At 41.2% G+C, this 16,443-nt stretch overlaps 2 protein-coding genes across 4 annotated transcripts in view; one reads left to right on the forward strand and one right to left on the reverse strand.

Annotated features, from left to right (window-relative positions):
* The window catches only part of DDX4 (DEAD-box helicase 4), an 81,930-nt gene extending 69,977 nt beyond the window's left edge, over positions 1-11,953 (reverse strand). For 2 of the 3 annotated variants that reach the window (XM_050795132.1, XM_050795130.1), the window contains exons 1-2: positions 1,596-1,674; positions 771-853 (exon numbers count right to left, since the gene is read on the reverse strand). In XM_050795132.1, the coding sequence (XP_050651089.1) occupies positions 771-839 (69 nt within the window). In that variant the 5' untranslated portion in view covers positions 840-853; positions 1,596-1,674. Of the gene's footprint in view, positions 1-770; positions 854-1,595; positions 1,675-11,852 lie in introns of those variants that run through there. The other variant, XM_050795131.1, reaches the window with a different exon arrangement.
* Positions 11,954-13,796: 1,843 nt separating this feature from the next.
* On the forward strand, positions 13,797-14,730 carry LOC126957367 (small ubiquitin-related modifier 1-like). The gene is made up of 2 exons (XM_050795145.1): positions 13,797-14,169; positions 14,618-14,730. The coding sequence occupies exon 1, from the start codon at positions 13,864-13,866 to the stop codon at positions 14,167-14,169; it is 306 nt and encodes a 101-aa protein (XP_050651102.1). The 5' UTR covers positions 13,797-13,863; the 3' UTR covers positions 14,618-14,730.
* The last annotated feature ends 1,713 nt before the right edge of the window (positions 14,731-16,443 follow it).

The following is a 16,443-nucleotide window of genomic DNA, read 5'->3' on the forward strand; positions in this document are numbered from 1 at the left end:
ATTCAACTAAGACAAAAGATTGCATATTTTATATTTTTGTCTAAAATAAGAACTTCCACTAAGGCAAAACCTGAAATCAAAGTGTCAGAACTGACATACACTCAAACTGGAAATTCTGAAGGGGGAAAAAAAAATCAACTTGTAGAGACACCATCAAGTAAGTAACACATGCAAAAATAATCTCTTATATTATCTTTTAAAGTACCTTCTATTAATCTTTTTAAAGCCCATTTCCAAGTGAGAACTGAAGCCCAAAAAGCTTACCCCACTGTCCCCTGCTAAATTACAACGTAACTCCCCAAATGTCATTAAGAAAAAAGACCTGAAGATTCATACAAACTGACGTTACCAACTCCATCAGCCTAGTATCATTTATTCTGAGAGCCCTCCTTGCACAAAATCAATTTTCAGAATTCAAAATATCTCCCAAAACGTAATTATTGTTTTCAATTTTCTATACAAGGGTCTTTCACTGATATCAACCACATTTGTCCAAGTTTGCTTTCACCTGAAGAAGTCCTAAATCATTGAGATTTAAATTAGGTCATTAATATTGTTACATTTATTTTAGTTTTTAATTATCAAATTTTCTCAAGCTATTGTATCCTATACGAGGCGTAGCTTGCCTCTTACTCCCCATATAATAGTTAATAACAATCACATGGAGATAAACACTGGCACAGACTGTATAATTTAGAACTCTCACCACAGTGATTTTCAACTTTGATAAAATCCATAGCATTTAATAACTCAACTTTAAATGTTATTACCTTCTCAAATATGGGAACATAGGAAGACATATGAGGGTTGATTTCTGCTTCCCAATCTTCATCTCCCATGGTGGCTTCAAGTTCTATTCAGGAAAAAAAAAAATGCATATTTGGACTCAATTAGATCAGAATCATAACTTTAAAAGTATAAACTCACTGTTCCACATACACCTCTTGAAACTACCCAACTAGGTGCTGATACCCCAGAAGCTTTTTCCAAAGAAGGAATTAGGTCTCTTCTTATCTAAAGGTGGCATTTATCTCCTTTTTTATCTTTAAAAACTAGTCGAACCTCTTACCTAGTCATTCTAGCGATCACCATGTTCCCAGCGAGCCTTAGGCTTTTCCCAAAAATCTGTTCATAGAATTTATCTCCTCCCTCAAAGAGTCTCCAAACGACTTATTGAATATTAAGGAAGAGGAAAATTTTTTCAGAAACTACTTAAGATTTCTCCCTTCCAGATTAACGTCTAAGGTGGACAGGATGTTTGCTTTGGGGTGTTGGTGTGCGCAGGGGCAGGAGTACGGGAGTTGGCAGGGAGGTGGCAATTGGGTGAAGAGGGAGGCCTTGGATTTTAGTGGGAAAGGGAAGAAGGGCAGGGTCGCCCAAATCCTACCGACAAAGGACAATCAGCTTCAACTAGGAGGGTTTGTACACAAATGGTACTAGGACCATCTCTGTTCAGAGAAAACGCGGTGTAGAGGCCGGGAAGAAGGCCCCTTTGCCTCCTCTGCAGGCCTCAAGCCCAGACTTTGGGCACCCAGGGGACTCTTGAGACCCTGAGGCAGAAAGACTCCGAAGGACGGCTTCGAAACCCCGCCTACCCCATCCACTCTTTGACCAAAGGCCGGTTACTGGGGAGCCCGTACGACCGAATTCAGGCCAGTTCCCGCAGAAAGGCAGCCCACTCACCTCTCCGCTGTTTGCTCTCCCAAGTCCTCGCAGGCGCCCGCGCGGCTTAAACGGCTGCACGTGCAAGACGCCCACTGCGTCAGGTGCGTGCTCCAACAACAAATGGCGTCTGTTAACGATTGGCTGGTGCCTAGCGCCACCAGCAAATCATCGCTCAGATGTCCAGTGGCGTCCCGCCTCCACTTCTAGCCTGCGCATTCCCTAAACGCTAGCGTTCGGGTACCTATGGCGACGCTCTGGCCTCCTTGCCAAATGGCCTGTTGGGCCTACGAGTACAAGGCTGGCCGAGGGCCCACTCATGTCCACGTTCTCTGGTGGGGTCCTTATTCTGGAGACGCTCTGGATTTTCCGTGTGCAAGCTCCACAAGCCAAAGATGTCCACCTGCCTTTTTCTAACAAAAAATGATAGTAAAAGGGGAAAGGGATAATGCTCTCCCTACTCGGCCTCTTCGGTGCTCTCTCCCATTTTACACATCGCAGTCCCTGGGCAGTTGGCCCCTCGGGTTCTGCATTTCAGAGGCTCGCTTCACATCCGGGGATTCCAGGTGCCTCAAAGTGCAGCTGAGGCCCATGGAGGAGGTGCATTCCCTTTTCCTTCCAGTAAGGGGGGCAGGGATAAGACTCTGTCCAGCTGGTACCCCAGGAAGTTGTAAAGAAAGTTAGACTCGGCTGGGCGTGGTGGCTCATGCCTGTAATCCCAGCACTTTGGGAGGCCGAGGCGGGCAGATTACATGAGGCTACGAGTTCGAGACCAGCCTGGCCAAAATGGCGAAACCCCGTCTCTACTAAAATTGCAAATATTAGCCGGGTGTGGTGGCGGGCGCCTGTAGTCCCAGGTACTCAGGAGGCTGAGGCAGGAGAATCGCTTGAACCTGGGAGGCAGAGGTTGCAATGAACAGAGATCTGCCATTGATCTCTACCTGGGCGACAGAGTGAGACAGAAAAAAAAAAAAAAAAGCCTGTAAGAGTTGGGGGGTCCACCACTTTGGAAGAAAACAGGCTCTGCTCCAGAAGGAGGGAGGAAATTGTGCTAGCATAGGTCATTCATCAAGGCTTGGATTTGTGGTCCACCTATTTACATTCCTTCCGGCATTAGCCAAAGTGGCCAAGGGTTATTCTGATACTTCATGCTGCCTTCAATCAGATTTTCTTGTTCTGTCCCCAGCCCCCAACCCCAAAGCAGGTAAAATCCCTCAGTATTTTCCCCAGCCCTTCAAAAAGCGTGACCATGGGCTATTTTAAAAGTGTAGTTCTCAGAGGCCAGGCGCGATGGCTCAGGCCTGTAATCCCAGCACTTTGGGAGGCTGAGGCGGGCAGATCACGAGGTCAGGAGATGGAGACCATCCTGACTAACAGGGCGAAACCCCATCTCTACTAAAAATATAAAAAATTAGCCAGGCGTGGTGGCGGGCGCCTGTAGTCCCAGCTACTCGGGAGGCTGAGGCAGGAGAATGGCGTGAACCTGGGAGGCGGAGCTTGCAGTGAGCTGAGATCACGCCACTGCACTCCAGCCTAGGTGACAGAGCGAGACTTCGTCTCAAGAAAAAAAAAAAAAAAAAAAAAAAAAAAAGGTGTAGTTCTCATTTTTGTTGTTGTTTCTGTCATTTTCCCTTCTCTGAATCTTTGAAGAAATTCCTATCTCATTCAGGAACATAAATAGCAACACAGTTTGATACTGGTACATAAAGGATGAAGCACTTAATAGGCTCAGGCTTGCTTCATACTTTTTATCTCTATACTTTTTATCTGTAGAACCATCACCACCAAGTATGTCAGGATTTATCTAGTTAGCAATAAACTTTGTCAGATTATTCTCAAGGTGATTAAAATGAATTTATTATTTATTTATTTATTTTTGAGACAAGGTCTCACTCTGTCACCCAGAGGGGAGTGCACTGGCATGATCATAGCTTACCACAACCTCAACCTCCTGTGCTCAAGTGATCCTCCCACCTCAGCCTCCCCAATAGGTGGGACTACAGGGGTGAGCTACCATGCCCAGCTAATTAAAAAAAGAAAAATTTTGTAGAGAAAGAGTCTCTCTGTGTTGCCCAGGCTGGTCTCCAATTCCTGGCCTCAAGTGAGCCTTCTGCCTCAGCCTCCCAAAGTGCTGGGATTACAGACATAAGCCGCCACACCCAACCTTAAAAGATTATATTTAGGCCGGGCACAGTGGCTCACACCTGTAATCCCAGCACTTTGGGAGGCTGAGGCGAGTGGATCACGAGGTCAGGAGATCAAGACCATCCTGGCTAACATGGTGCAACCCCGTTTCTACTAAAAATACAAAAAATTAGCCAGGCGTGGTGGCAAGCGCCCATAGTCCCAGCTACTTGGGAGGCTGAGGCAGGAGAATCGCTTGTTCAAACCCGGGAGGCGGAGGTTGCAGTGAGTGGAGATCGCGAGACTAGGCAAAAAAAAAAAAAAAAAAAAAAAAATTATATTTAACAAAGGTCAAACCAAAATACAGTTCTATATAATTCATTTTAAATAATTTCCATTTTTAAACCAAATTTTCACATCACATACCCTCAAGGCATGGTGGAGGAGAGCAACCAATCTTCAAGGTTCTGAATTTGTATTCAGGTCCTCTAAGGTATTTTAATTCCATTCAAATTAGAGATTGTTCTTGCAAAATTTTTAATTCTATGGGAAAATATTTACTAAGCAGAAAAAGCAAGATATAAAATCATGTAGAGAGAATGACAACTAGGTTTTTTTTTTCAAGTATGGAAAACTTGGGCAAATTTTCTAAAATGAAGACATTTTTTAAAAACACTTAGCAAACATTCTCTGCTATTCACTCACTTGGAGAGTACAGATTCTTGTTGCTCTCAGGTATTGCAATAAAATGACTCTTAATGAAAAAGTCTGCATGTATAATGTGTGAGAGGAATCCTTGGTTAAGAGAAAGTGAATTCTGATGAGAAACGAAGTTGAATAGCATAAATAAGCAGTGGATAAAAATAATATAATTTAAATATTGACCATGAATAGTGAAAAAAGACAGTTTTGTAAAGATTTGCTTCTTCATGTGTGTTCCAAGAAAGTGAAGCTAATATTCTATTTTCTGATTCCCTCTTACAGATCTTAAGTTAGTGTTAGTGATGTTCTGTAACATAGAGAAAAGGTAGGAATTCACTTAGTTGTAAAATAAGCCTTAAATGAGCACCTACTGTACACCAGGTACCAAGCTAGGTGTTAAGTAAAATTGGCCCATATCTGAAGGAACATTCTAGTGGAAAGAATGGCAGTGGCAACTGGAATTTAAAATCTTAAGACTGCTGTGTCTAATGATTAACTAGAAAGCTCAGTTGAAAAAAACTTTATTGTATACAGTTCCTCCAAATTCTCTAAATCCCATAATTAGAAGGATTGATTAAAGCAAGACAATTTCCTCAAAGAAGTCTCAGTTTTAAATCAAAGTTTGTAGTTAAGACCCTTCACACTTTCGAAACACTAAATTCTCAAAGTTAATACAAATAAAGAGAACTGATATTTTAGTCTTTTTATCTTTTCAGCGTTATCTTCATCTTATTCAAATAATGATTTTTTATTGATGTGGATTGTGCCTAGCGCCACGTCAACACTGTTAAAAATTGTTTTAATCCACCAGTAGGCCAAAATTAATCACCTCAAATGGTAGAGTATATGTTCATTCTTAGATACTATAAATATTTGAGAATAGTTAGAAAATATCAAGAATATTAGGTACACAAATATTTGAGAATCTCTTACTATGCAAATAATCACAAATACTAAACATAAAATATGAAATACAGTAGGTTGGAGGCCGGGCATGGTGGCTCATACCTATAATCTCAGCACTTTGGGAGGCTGAGGTGGGTGGATCACTTGAGATCAGGAGTTCAAGACCAGCCTGGCCAGCATGCTGAAACCCTGCCTCTACTAAAAATACAAAAATTAGCTGCGCGTGCTGGCGGGCATCTGTAATCCTGGCAACTCGGGGGGCTGAGGCATGAGAATCACTTGAACCCGGGAGGCATAGGTTGCAGTGAGCCAAGATTGCACCACTGCACTCCAGCCTGGGCAACAGAGTGAGACCCCATCTAAAAAAATAAAATAGAATAAAATACTGTAGGTTGGAGCCCTGTAAAATCAACACAAAATGGAGGGGATGGGTATAATGATGGTAAAAGATACCATGATGCTAGTACACACCTGAGGAAGAAATTCAACAGAGAGAGGTGTTCAGCATACCAATGAGGATTCAGAGAAACTTTTGTATTTTATTTTTCCAGTAATGGCTAGGGCAATATTTACTAAGGTGTGGTATACATACCACTGAGTTAAGCAGTTCATGGACGTTTTCATTTTGATAGTTATTTTAATGTTTTTATTTATTTATTTATTTATTTTGAGACGGAGTCTCGCTCTGTCTCCCAGGCTGGAGTGCAGTGGCGTGATCTCAGCTCACTGCAAGCTCCGCCTCCCAGGTTTAGGCCATTCTCCTGCCTCAGCCTCCCCAGTAGCTGGGACGACAGGCGCCCGCTACCTCGCCTGGCTAGTTTTTTGTATTTTTTAGTAGAGACGGGGTTTCACTGTGTTAGCCAGGATGGTCTCGATCTCCTGACCTCGTGATCCACCCGTCTCGCCTCCCAAAGTGCTGGGATTACAGGCTTGAGCCACCGTGCCCAGCCTATATTTATTTTAATATGTGTTAGAAAACTAGCACAGCAAATATGATTTCAGAAATATAATTGCTTAGACTGAAGCTAAAGTAAATGTTTTGTTTTAAAAACTTATTAAATTAAGAAAACTGGGCCGGGCGCGGTGGCTCAAGCCTGTAATCCCAGCACTTTGGGAGGCCGAGACGGGCGGATCACGAGGTCAGGAGATCGAGACCATCCTGGCTAACACGGTGAAACCCCGTCTCTACTAAAAAATACAAAAAACTAGCCGGGCGAGGTGGCGGGCGCCTGTAGTCCCAGCTACTCGGGAGGCTGAGGCAGGAGAATGGCGGGAACCCGGGAGGCGGAGCTTGCAGTGAGCTGAGATCCAGCCACTGCACTCCAGCCTGGGCGACAGAGCGAGACTCCGTCTAAAAAAAAAAAAAAGAAAACTAAGGGCCGGGCGCAGTGGTTCACGCATGTAATCCCAGCACTTTGGGAGGCTGAGGCGGGTGGATCACGAGGTCAGGATATCGAGACTGTCCTGGCTAACACGGTTTAACCCCGTCTCTACTAAAAATACAAAAATGGTAAAATCATGAAGGTGGTATTCAAATGACTGAAGCTTGGGAAACACTGGTGCAAATTTAAAAGACTCTAAATCTGGGGGCTGACCACTAGAGAAGCGTTCTCTATTATGAGTAAAGATATTTAATCAGCACCTGTTCTGATTCCATGCTTACCTAGCAACTTCTTTACTAATCACTCAACTTCCCTAGTGATTGGATACTGGGAAAGGAGGTGCCATAAATAAGACATACAAGCCTTACTTGCTCCTTATTATGAATTAATACATTGAAATTCTGGTTTAGAAATCAGTCTTGTTTGAGCTTAACTAGTGTTCCTGAGAGGTCCTGTTTGCAATCAACCAGCCTTCCTAGATGACATAACACAATCTGTGGCACCTAAACTCTGTTATCAGTGTGTTTAATGAGAGCTTAAAGTAAGTGAAGGATAAAAGTCAAACACTGTGTCAGGTTACCTTGGACAATACTTCCTTAGACTAAGGGGTCTTATTGGCCCTTTGTCACAGAACAGTGGTTGACCAGTGAACTATGGAATTTAGTGAACAGTCACTAGGAAAGCATAGTACCCTAGGAGGAGAAGTAGTGACCAGACCCTGTCCATGAACCTTGGCCAGGAATGAATCTCTTTTTGTCTGCCTCTCTCAAGACTGAAGGATTACAGCTTTCAAATAGGAGGAAAGTCACCAGCAACTGGCTGTGAATTCAACATTGGTAATCTCTGATTGTTCATTTATTAGCCATATGACCTTGGGCAAATTATTTAATCTTTCTCTGTAAAATGGAGATAACCAGGGTCATCAGATACAGATATGGAGGTTGCATCCTGCAAAAAGGCACTAAACCAAAAGGCAAGAAATAGCTGAACCCTCCCTGCCTGCTCTCTACTGAACAAGCCAGGCACCTGCACAGCTGCAGCTACTCATATGAGGCACCATTCCAATTCTCACAAAGGTTAAATTCCCTCTATTTAAAATACTTAGAATTGTTTCTATTTCCTTGATTAGTCCCTGATTGATACAGGGGTTTTATTGGAAAACTTCTTTGCCTGAAATCTGTCTTTTGGAATTCTGAAACTTTATTATAGAGTGCCTAATAAAAAGACTATCAATTTAGGACCTCACAAGGAGTTATCTACACTTGTTCCTTCTACTTCCTCACCTTTAAATCCTCAATCCACTGCAATCTGACTTCTGTCTCATTGCTTTATTGAAACTGCTACTGGCAAGGTCACATTGACCTCCTTGTTACCCTACTGGCAGTTTTCAGTTTTTAACCTAGGGGACCTCTTAGCAGTCAGTGACACCGTTGACCACTTCTTTATGAAAATACTCTATATGTAACTAGATAGCCATATGGAAAAAAACAAAATCTGACCTGTTTCTCACATTATACAGAGTAAGAAATTCACATATAAGAACAAAAATACTATGCAAAAACTAGAAGAAAACACTGATGAATTCTTCTGTCCTTGCAAAAACTTTTCTACCTATGATTTAGAATCCCGAAGGAATAATTGTATGTAATATGACTAAGTAAAGGCTAAAAAATAAAACTTCATGGCAAGAAATAACTATAAGAAAGCCAAAAGACAAATGATAAGCTGGAGAAATATATTTTCAACATATATCCAGTAAAAAGATTAAGATCTGTAATATGGAGAGAGCTTCTAAAAGTAAAAAAGAAAAAGATTAACAAATCTCAAGAAAAATGGGCAAGAGATATAAACAAAGAGTTCACAGAAGAAGAAAAGCAAATCGTCCTTAAATAAATGAAGAAAATCTCAACTTCATTTTAAGAGCAATGCAAATGAAAACTACACTGAGAAACAATTTTTCACCTATTCGAATGGCAAATGTTTGATAATGCACTCTGTTAGAAAGCTGTAAAGTAATAGGCACTCACATTGCTCTTGGGAATGCACCATGGCATAACCCTGAGGGAAGGGAATTTGACAATATCTAGCAAAATTACACATGCATTTACCCTTTGATCCAGCAAACTTTCTTCTGGAAGTTATCTCAGAGATATACTGGCAAAAAACACAAAAGGATTTTACACAAAGTTATTCACTGCAGAACCAAAAGCTAAAGACTGAAAACAACTAAAAACTTCCTCAACAGCAGGGCAAAACATCTACCAATGGAATACTCTGCAGTTATTAAAAGAAAAGAGGATTATCTCTATACACTGCTATGGAGTGATTGCCAGGATATATTATTGGAAAAAAACCAAAGTAGTGTGTCCAGTATGCTAGCTTGTATCTACAAAGACATATTTGCTCATTTTTATTAGAAGGATAAACCAAAATTAATAAAATGGAAAGAAAAGAGGGAACCAGCAAAGGATAAGAACGTGTGCTAGGCCGGGTGCAAAGAGATTTCCCGGCCAGCAAATCTCTTTCTTACAGCAGAATGCTAGCTAACAAATGTAGAAGAACTAATAGAGGAGTTTTTTAGTTACCATTTTGCAACTATCATACTAATATTTGATTCTGGCTTACTTAAAACTAGCAGCTGAAAGTTTGATGAAAAAAGGACATTAATAAGGTCTTATATAGTGTCTCCTCATGAATTAGTTATCAATTATAAAGAAAAAATAATAACTGTACAGTGGAGAAATCTGGAAGATACTATCTTAACCAAGTGACCAAAGTTAGTAGTACTGTTCTGGTGATCTACTGCTGCATAACAAACTACTCCAAAATTTGGTGGCTTAAAACAATTTATTATTATCTTTCTTGGTTCTGTTGATTGAGGGGGCTCAGTTGGGATCTCTCATGGAGTTACATTCAGATGTTGGCTGGGACTTGATTCATCTTAAAGTTTGATATCAATTTATTTAACATTCAAGATGGCTTCTTTCTTGAGCTATCTGGTGGCTGGGATACCTGGAACAGTTGGGTGCTGGCCAGGCATCTCTCTCTCTCCAAGTGGCTAGCTTGGGCTTCCACACAGTTGGTGGTCTCAGTCAGACTTCTTATGTTGGTGGCTTACCCCCAGAGTGAGCATTCCAACCAAGCAAACATTGCAAGGACAAAATTCCAAGAGACCAAGGCAGAAGCTGCAAGGCTTCTTCAGATCTAGTAGAAGAAACAATCACATCTGCCACATTCGATTAGTTAAAAGAAAGTCATTGGGCCAGTCCAGATTCGAGGAGAGGCAACAACATAAGGCCATGAAAACTGGGGACATAGTTCACTGAAGAACTTGGAGACTAGCTATCAATGATGATCAATATGCATCATGTGCCTCCAGATGTAATGCAATAAGAAAGACACTATAACACTCATGTGCTATTTCTACCAGAAATGTTTAACTTGAACCTCATCATGAGGAAACTTGCGATAGATTCGAATTAAGGGACATTCTACCAAATAGCCTATACTCTTCAAAAATGTCAATGTCATGCAAGACAAAGAAAGCCTAAGGAATTAATTCAGATTAAAGGAGCCTAAAGAGACATGAAGACTAAATGAATGATTAATCCTGGGTTGGATGCTGGATGAGAAAAAAAGAATGCTATAAAGGACACTATTGGAACAATTGGTGAAATTTGAGTTAGGTTTATAGATTAAATAAGAGGACTGTGTCAATAAAAAATGATCTAATTGTAATAACTGTACTGTGAACATCCTTGTTTTTAGGAAATATACACTGAAGAATTTAAGGGCAGAGGCATATTGTCTGCAACTTAATCTCAAGTGGTTTAGGAAAAACTGTATGAGAGAGAGAAAGCCAGGAGGGGTGAAGAAGGGAGAGAATAATAAAACAAATATGGCAAAATGATAACAATGGGTAACTCTGGGTGAAAAGTATATCGGAATTCTTTGTGCTATCTTTGCAAAATTTTTACAAGTTTGGAGTTATTTCAAATTAAAGAAAATATTTTCGGCCGGGCGCGGTGGCTCAAGCCTGTAATCCCAGCACTTTGGGAGGCCGAGACGGGCGGATCACGAGGTCAGGAGATCGAGAGACCATCCCGGCTAACACGGTGAAACCCCGTCTCTACTAAAAAATACAAAAAAAACTAGCCGGGCGAGGTGGCGGGCGCCTGTAGTCCCAGCTACTCGGGAGGCTGAGGCAGGAGAATGGCGTAAACCCGGGAGGCGGAGCTTGCAGTGAGCTGAGATCCGGCCACTGCACTCCAGCCTGGGTGACAGAGCAAGACTCCGTCTCAAAAAAAAAAAAAAAAAAAAAAAAAAAGAAAATATCTTCAAATGACCAAAACATATCAAAGATATTTTAAAATTTTATGACTTCATCATTAACAATGCAAAAAAAAGTCCAAGTCAAAACCCAAATACCTTATTGGCCACCTTTGCTGGATGCTAGGGAATCAACCAATCTTGAAAACTAGTAAAAAGAAAGAAGCGGCCGGGTGCAGTTGCTCACGCCTGTAATCCCAGCACTTTGGGAGGCCGAGGCAGGTGGATTACGAGGTCAGGAGTTCAAGACCAGCCTGGCCAATATGCTGAAACCCCATCTCTACTAAAAATACAAAAATTAGCTGGGTGTGGTGGCATGCACCTGTAGTCCCAGCTACTTGGGAGGCTGAGGCAGAAGAATCGTTTGAACCCAGGAGGTGGTGGTTGCAAGTGAGCTAAGATCATGCCACTGTACTCCAGTCTGGACAACAGAGCGAGACTCTGTCCTCCCACCCCCCCCAAAAAAAGAAAGAAGCAAATGTTTATACTACGTTTCCTAAGCACACTTTATCTTGGGGTAATCAAACTGTTGAGGGAAAATTCTTCTCCTTAGAAGAATTCCAGCTAATAAATGAAAAATTCCTCTCTATTTTCTAGGCCAGGGATTGGGAAACCAAGGTCCTCAGGGCAAACCTAGCCCAACACCTGTGGCTGTAAATAAACTGGAATACAGTTGTGTTGGCCCGTTTGTGCTTATTATAACAAAAATACCTGAGACTGGGTAATTTATAAAGAACATAAACTCACAGTTCTGGAGGCTGGGAGTCCAAGATTAAGGCACCAGCAGGATCAGTGTCTGGTGAGGGCTCAGTTTCCAGTTCCAAGATGGCAACTCGTTGCTGCATCCTCTGGAGGGGAAGAACACCGTGTCCTCACATGGCAGAAGAGTAAAGAGAGCAAACCTACTCTCTCAAGCCCTTTTATAAATGCCCTACTACATTCGTGAGGGCATAGCTGTCATAAGCATCACTTCTAAAAAGGCCCCACTGAATTTTGGAGGTAACACGCATTCAAATCATGGCAACCGTCACCCCATTTGTTTGCATATTGTCTATACTGGTTGCATTCACACCATAAAGGCAGAATTTAGTAGTTATGACAGAGACCACATGGCTATTGGGCTTAAAATATTTACCACTGGGCTGTTTACAGAAAAAGGTTGCCAATCCTTGCTCTAGTCCAGGAGAAGAATGGCCAATGACCTCCAGTGCCCAAACTGTGAGGGCACTATTACAAACTCACAGGGACATCACAGGGTATTTTAAATTTCTGAGGAAACAACAGTGACATCTGTCAGAAGCCATGTGAACTACCAGCTTGAGGTAATTCAAAGTTTCAACATTAGAGCAAATTACATTCTTTTGACTAACCTATCTTTGCAGTCAGGTTTTCAGTGGTAGATATGGTCTCAAGAAAGCATTGTGCAGAATCCAGTTACGAACAGGAAATGAGGGTAGTGGTGTCCCACCTGATTTCAAGGTTTCAGAAATTATGAGGTACCCAAAAGGTATAAACATCCCATTAGTAAGCGAATGTGGTTATTTAAGGATGAAATTAAAGTATTATTCTTTCTTTCAATTTATGTGTATACTTTAAAGTCGCTACTAAGTTATTAGGACATAAATACATATGTTAAAAGTAATAGCAAAAACCATAATTACTTTTGCACCAACCTAATATTAATTTGTTTGACCCTAACTACTTAATAAACAGAAATGTTAGGTACTTCTTTTGACCTATGGGAACTGAGAAAAAATTATTCAGACACTAAAGGTGCCATGAACTTCTGATCTAGTGGATGATCATCAATGGCTGCTGAAACAATTAGGTGGAAAGCAGATGAGGAACTTTGTTATAGACAATATTTGAGCCCACTGAACAGCCTTAATCTCACAAAAGAAAGACCCCCAGAAATCGTGTGCTTCCCAAAGTGTTACAATAGAAGTACAAAATACCATCTATAAAGGCTTGATTTTAAAAAATCAAGTGTGAATATGATCAATTGTTCAACTATCCAGACTTAACTACCAGCCTACAGCAATTAGAGGGAATAGAGAATGTTAAATAACATTGCAAGGATATAATCAGCAAAATCTAGACTACAAGAAATTTTACTGGAAAAAAATACTTCAGTTTCTTTAAAAAAAAATGTAAAGGTAAAAAAGAGGTGGTTAACTTAGGACTAAAGGGGATATAAGAAACATAACTAATTGCAATGTGTGAATCTTGTTTGGATCCTGACTCAAACCAACTGAATTAAATTACAATACAATTCAAGAATTTGTAAATTCATGATACTAAATGATACTAAGTAAATAATGTTTTAGTATGATAATTATATTGTGGTTATAATTTTTTAGATGAGTCTTTTGTTGTTGTTTTGAGACAGGGTCTCACTGTGTCACCCAGGCTGGACTGCAATAGTGCAATCTCACTGCGCCTCAACCTCCCTGGGCTCAGGTGATCCTCCCATCTCAGCCTCTCAAGTAGCTGGGACTACAGGTGTACACCAACATGCCCAGCTAGTTTTTGTATTTTTTGTAGAAACAGGGTTTCTCCATGTTGCCCAGGCTCTTCTTGAACTCCTGGACTCAAGGGATCTATCTGCCTCAGCCTCCCAATGTGCTGGGATTACAGGCATGAGCCACTGCACCCGGCCTTAAAAGAGTCTTTATCTTTTAGAAATACATACTGAGGGAGGTTCTGCCTACCCGAGGCCGCTGCTGTGCGGAGACCCCCGGGTGAAACCACCGTCGTCATGTCTGACCAGGAGGCAAAACCTTTAACTGAGGACTTGGGGGATAAGAAGGAAGGTGAATATATTAAACTCAAAGTCATTGGACAGGATAGCAGTGAGATTCACTTCAAAGTGAAAATGACAACGCATCTCAAGAAACTCAAAGAATCATACTGTCAAAGACAGGGCGTTCCAATGAATTCACTCAGGTTTCTCTTTGAGAGTCAGAGAATTGCTGATAATCATACTCCAAAAGAACTGGGAATGGAGGAAGAAGATGTGATTGAAGTTTATCAGGAACAAACGGGGGGTCATTCAACAGTTTAGATATTATTTTTATTTTTTTTCTTTTCCCTCAATCCTTTTTTATTTTTAAAAATAGTTCTTTTGTAATGTGGTGTTCAAAACAGAATTGAAAACTGGCACCCATCTCTTTGAAACATCTGGTAATTTGAATTCTAGTGCTCATTATTCATTATTGTTTGTTTTCATTGTGCTGATTTTTGGTGATCAAGCCTCAGTCCCCTTCATATTACCCTCTCCTTTTTAAAAATTACGTGTGCACAGAGAGGCCACCTTTTTCAGGACATTGCATTTTCAGGTTTGTGGTGATAAATAAGATTGACCAATGCAAGTGTTCATAATGACTTTCCAATTGGCCCTGATGTTCTAGCATGTGATTGCTTCACTCCTGGACTGTGACTTTCAGTGGGAGATGGAAGTTTTTCAGAGAACTGAACTGTGGAAAAATGACTTTTCTTTAACTTGAAGCTACTTTTAAAATTTGAGGGTCTGGACCAAAAGAAGAGGAATATCAGGTTGAAGTCAAGATGACAGATAAGGTGAGAGTAATGACTAACTCCAAAGATGGCTTCACCGAAGAAAAGGCATTTTAAGATTTTTTTAAAAATCATGTCAGAAGATCCCAGAAAAGTTCTAATTTTCATTAGCAATTAATAAAGCTATACATGCAGAAATGAATACAACAGAACACTGCTCTTTTTGATTTTATTTGTACTTTTTGGCCTGGGATATGGGTTTTAAATGGACATTGTCTGTACCAGCTTCATTAAAATAAATAATATTTGTAAAAATCATAAAAAAAAAAAAGAAAGAAATACATACTGAGTTGCCAGGCACAGTAATACACACCTATCGTCTCAGCTAATTAGGAAGCTGAGGCAGGAGGATCCCTTGAGCTCAGGAGTTTGAGGCCAGCCTGGGCAACACAGATAAGTGATATCTGTATATCTGTGATAACACAGATAAGGCAACATCTATAAGTGATAGATACAGGGAATCTCTACCTAGTCCTTAAATGTTGGGTTTTTTTTGGAATTTGTTCTCAATTCCTGGCCCCATCCTTTCTTTGTCTTGAGTGATTTTATCTTCTCTCAGTGCACACGTGTATTAATCAAAAATGTTTTAGGGCCTCTGGCTACAATGGCACCTGCAGTAATCCCAGCACTTCTGTAGGCTGAGATGAGAGGGGTCACTTGAGGTTAGGAGTTGGAGACCAGCCTAAGCAACATAGGGAGACCTCGTCTCTACAAAAAATTTAAAAATTAGGCAGTTGTGGTGGTGTACACCTGTAATCCCAGCTAGTCAGGAAGCTGAGTAGGGAGGATCTCTTGCACCTGGGAGGTAGAGGCTGCAGTGAGCTGTGATCATGCCACTGCACTCCAGCCTGGGTGACAGAGTGAGATCCTGTCTCAAACAAACAAAAACAAAGTTTTAGTGGCTATGATGTTATGATATATACTGGTTTTTTGTCCATGGTTCCTGACCCCTATCTCTCATAGTCATTGTTATAATGTTGGGGCACTTAAGGCCTTAGGAAATAGAATCTCTCTTTCTTTCTCCCGTCCTCCTTTTACCTGCCCAAGCCAAGACTGTAATCTGATTGTGGGTCAAAGGACCCTTAATCCAGAGAGCGCCCTACCCCACACCTTAGAGGAAAGAATACAACACAGAGAGGCCAAGAAAAGTCTGAAAAGACAAGCCTTGCTGGGTTTAAATCATATTTTCTTGTCTAGTCACATTTTTACACAGTTGTCAATCATGCCTATGCAATGAAGCCTCCATAAAAACCCAAAATGAGAGGGATCAGAGAGCTCCTGGATACCTGCACATGTGGAGGTTCCTGGAGGGTGGTGCACCCAGGGGGTACATTGAAGCTCCATGCCCCTTCCCCTATACCTCACCCTATACATGTCTTCATTTGTAACCTTTGTAATATCCTTCATGATAAAACAGTACATATAAGTAAGTGTTTCTTTGAGTTCTGTGAGCCACTCCAGCAAATTAATTGAACCCAGAGAGGGGGTCACGGGAACCCCAACTTGAAGCTAGTCCACCAGAAGTTCCAGAGGCCTGGACTTGCAACTGGTGTGGTGAGGTTGGGGGCAATCTTGGGCACTGAGTCCTCAGCCTGTGGAATCTGTTGCTATCTCCAGTATCAGAATTGATTGGAGGACTCCCAGTTGGTGTCCACTGCAGAATTCATTGCTTGCTTGGTGGTGGGGAGAAACCCTCACACACTTGGTCACAGAAGACTTTTTCTGTGTTGATGATTGTTGTCATGGTAGCGTGAGAGCAGAG

Source organism: Macaca thibetana, chromosome 6 (assembly GCF_024542745.1).
Source record: "Macaca thibetana thibetana isolate TM-01 chromosome 6, ASM2454274v1, whole genome shotgun sequence".
Taxonomy (NCBI): Eukaryota; Metazoa; Chordata; class Mammalia; order Primates; family Cercopithecidae; genus Macaca; species Macaca thibetana.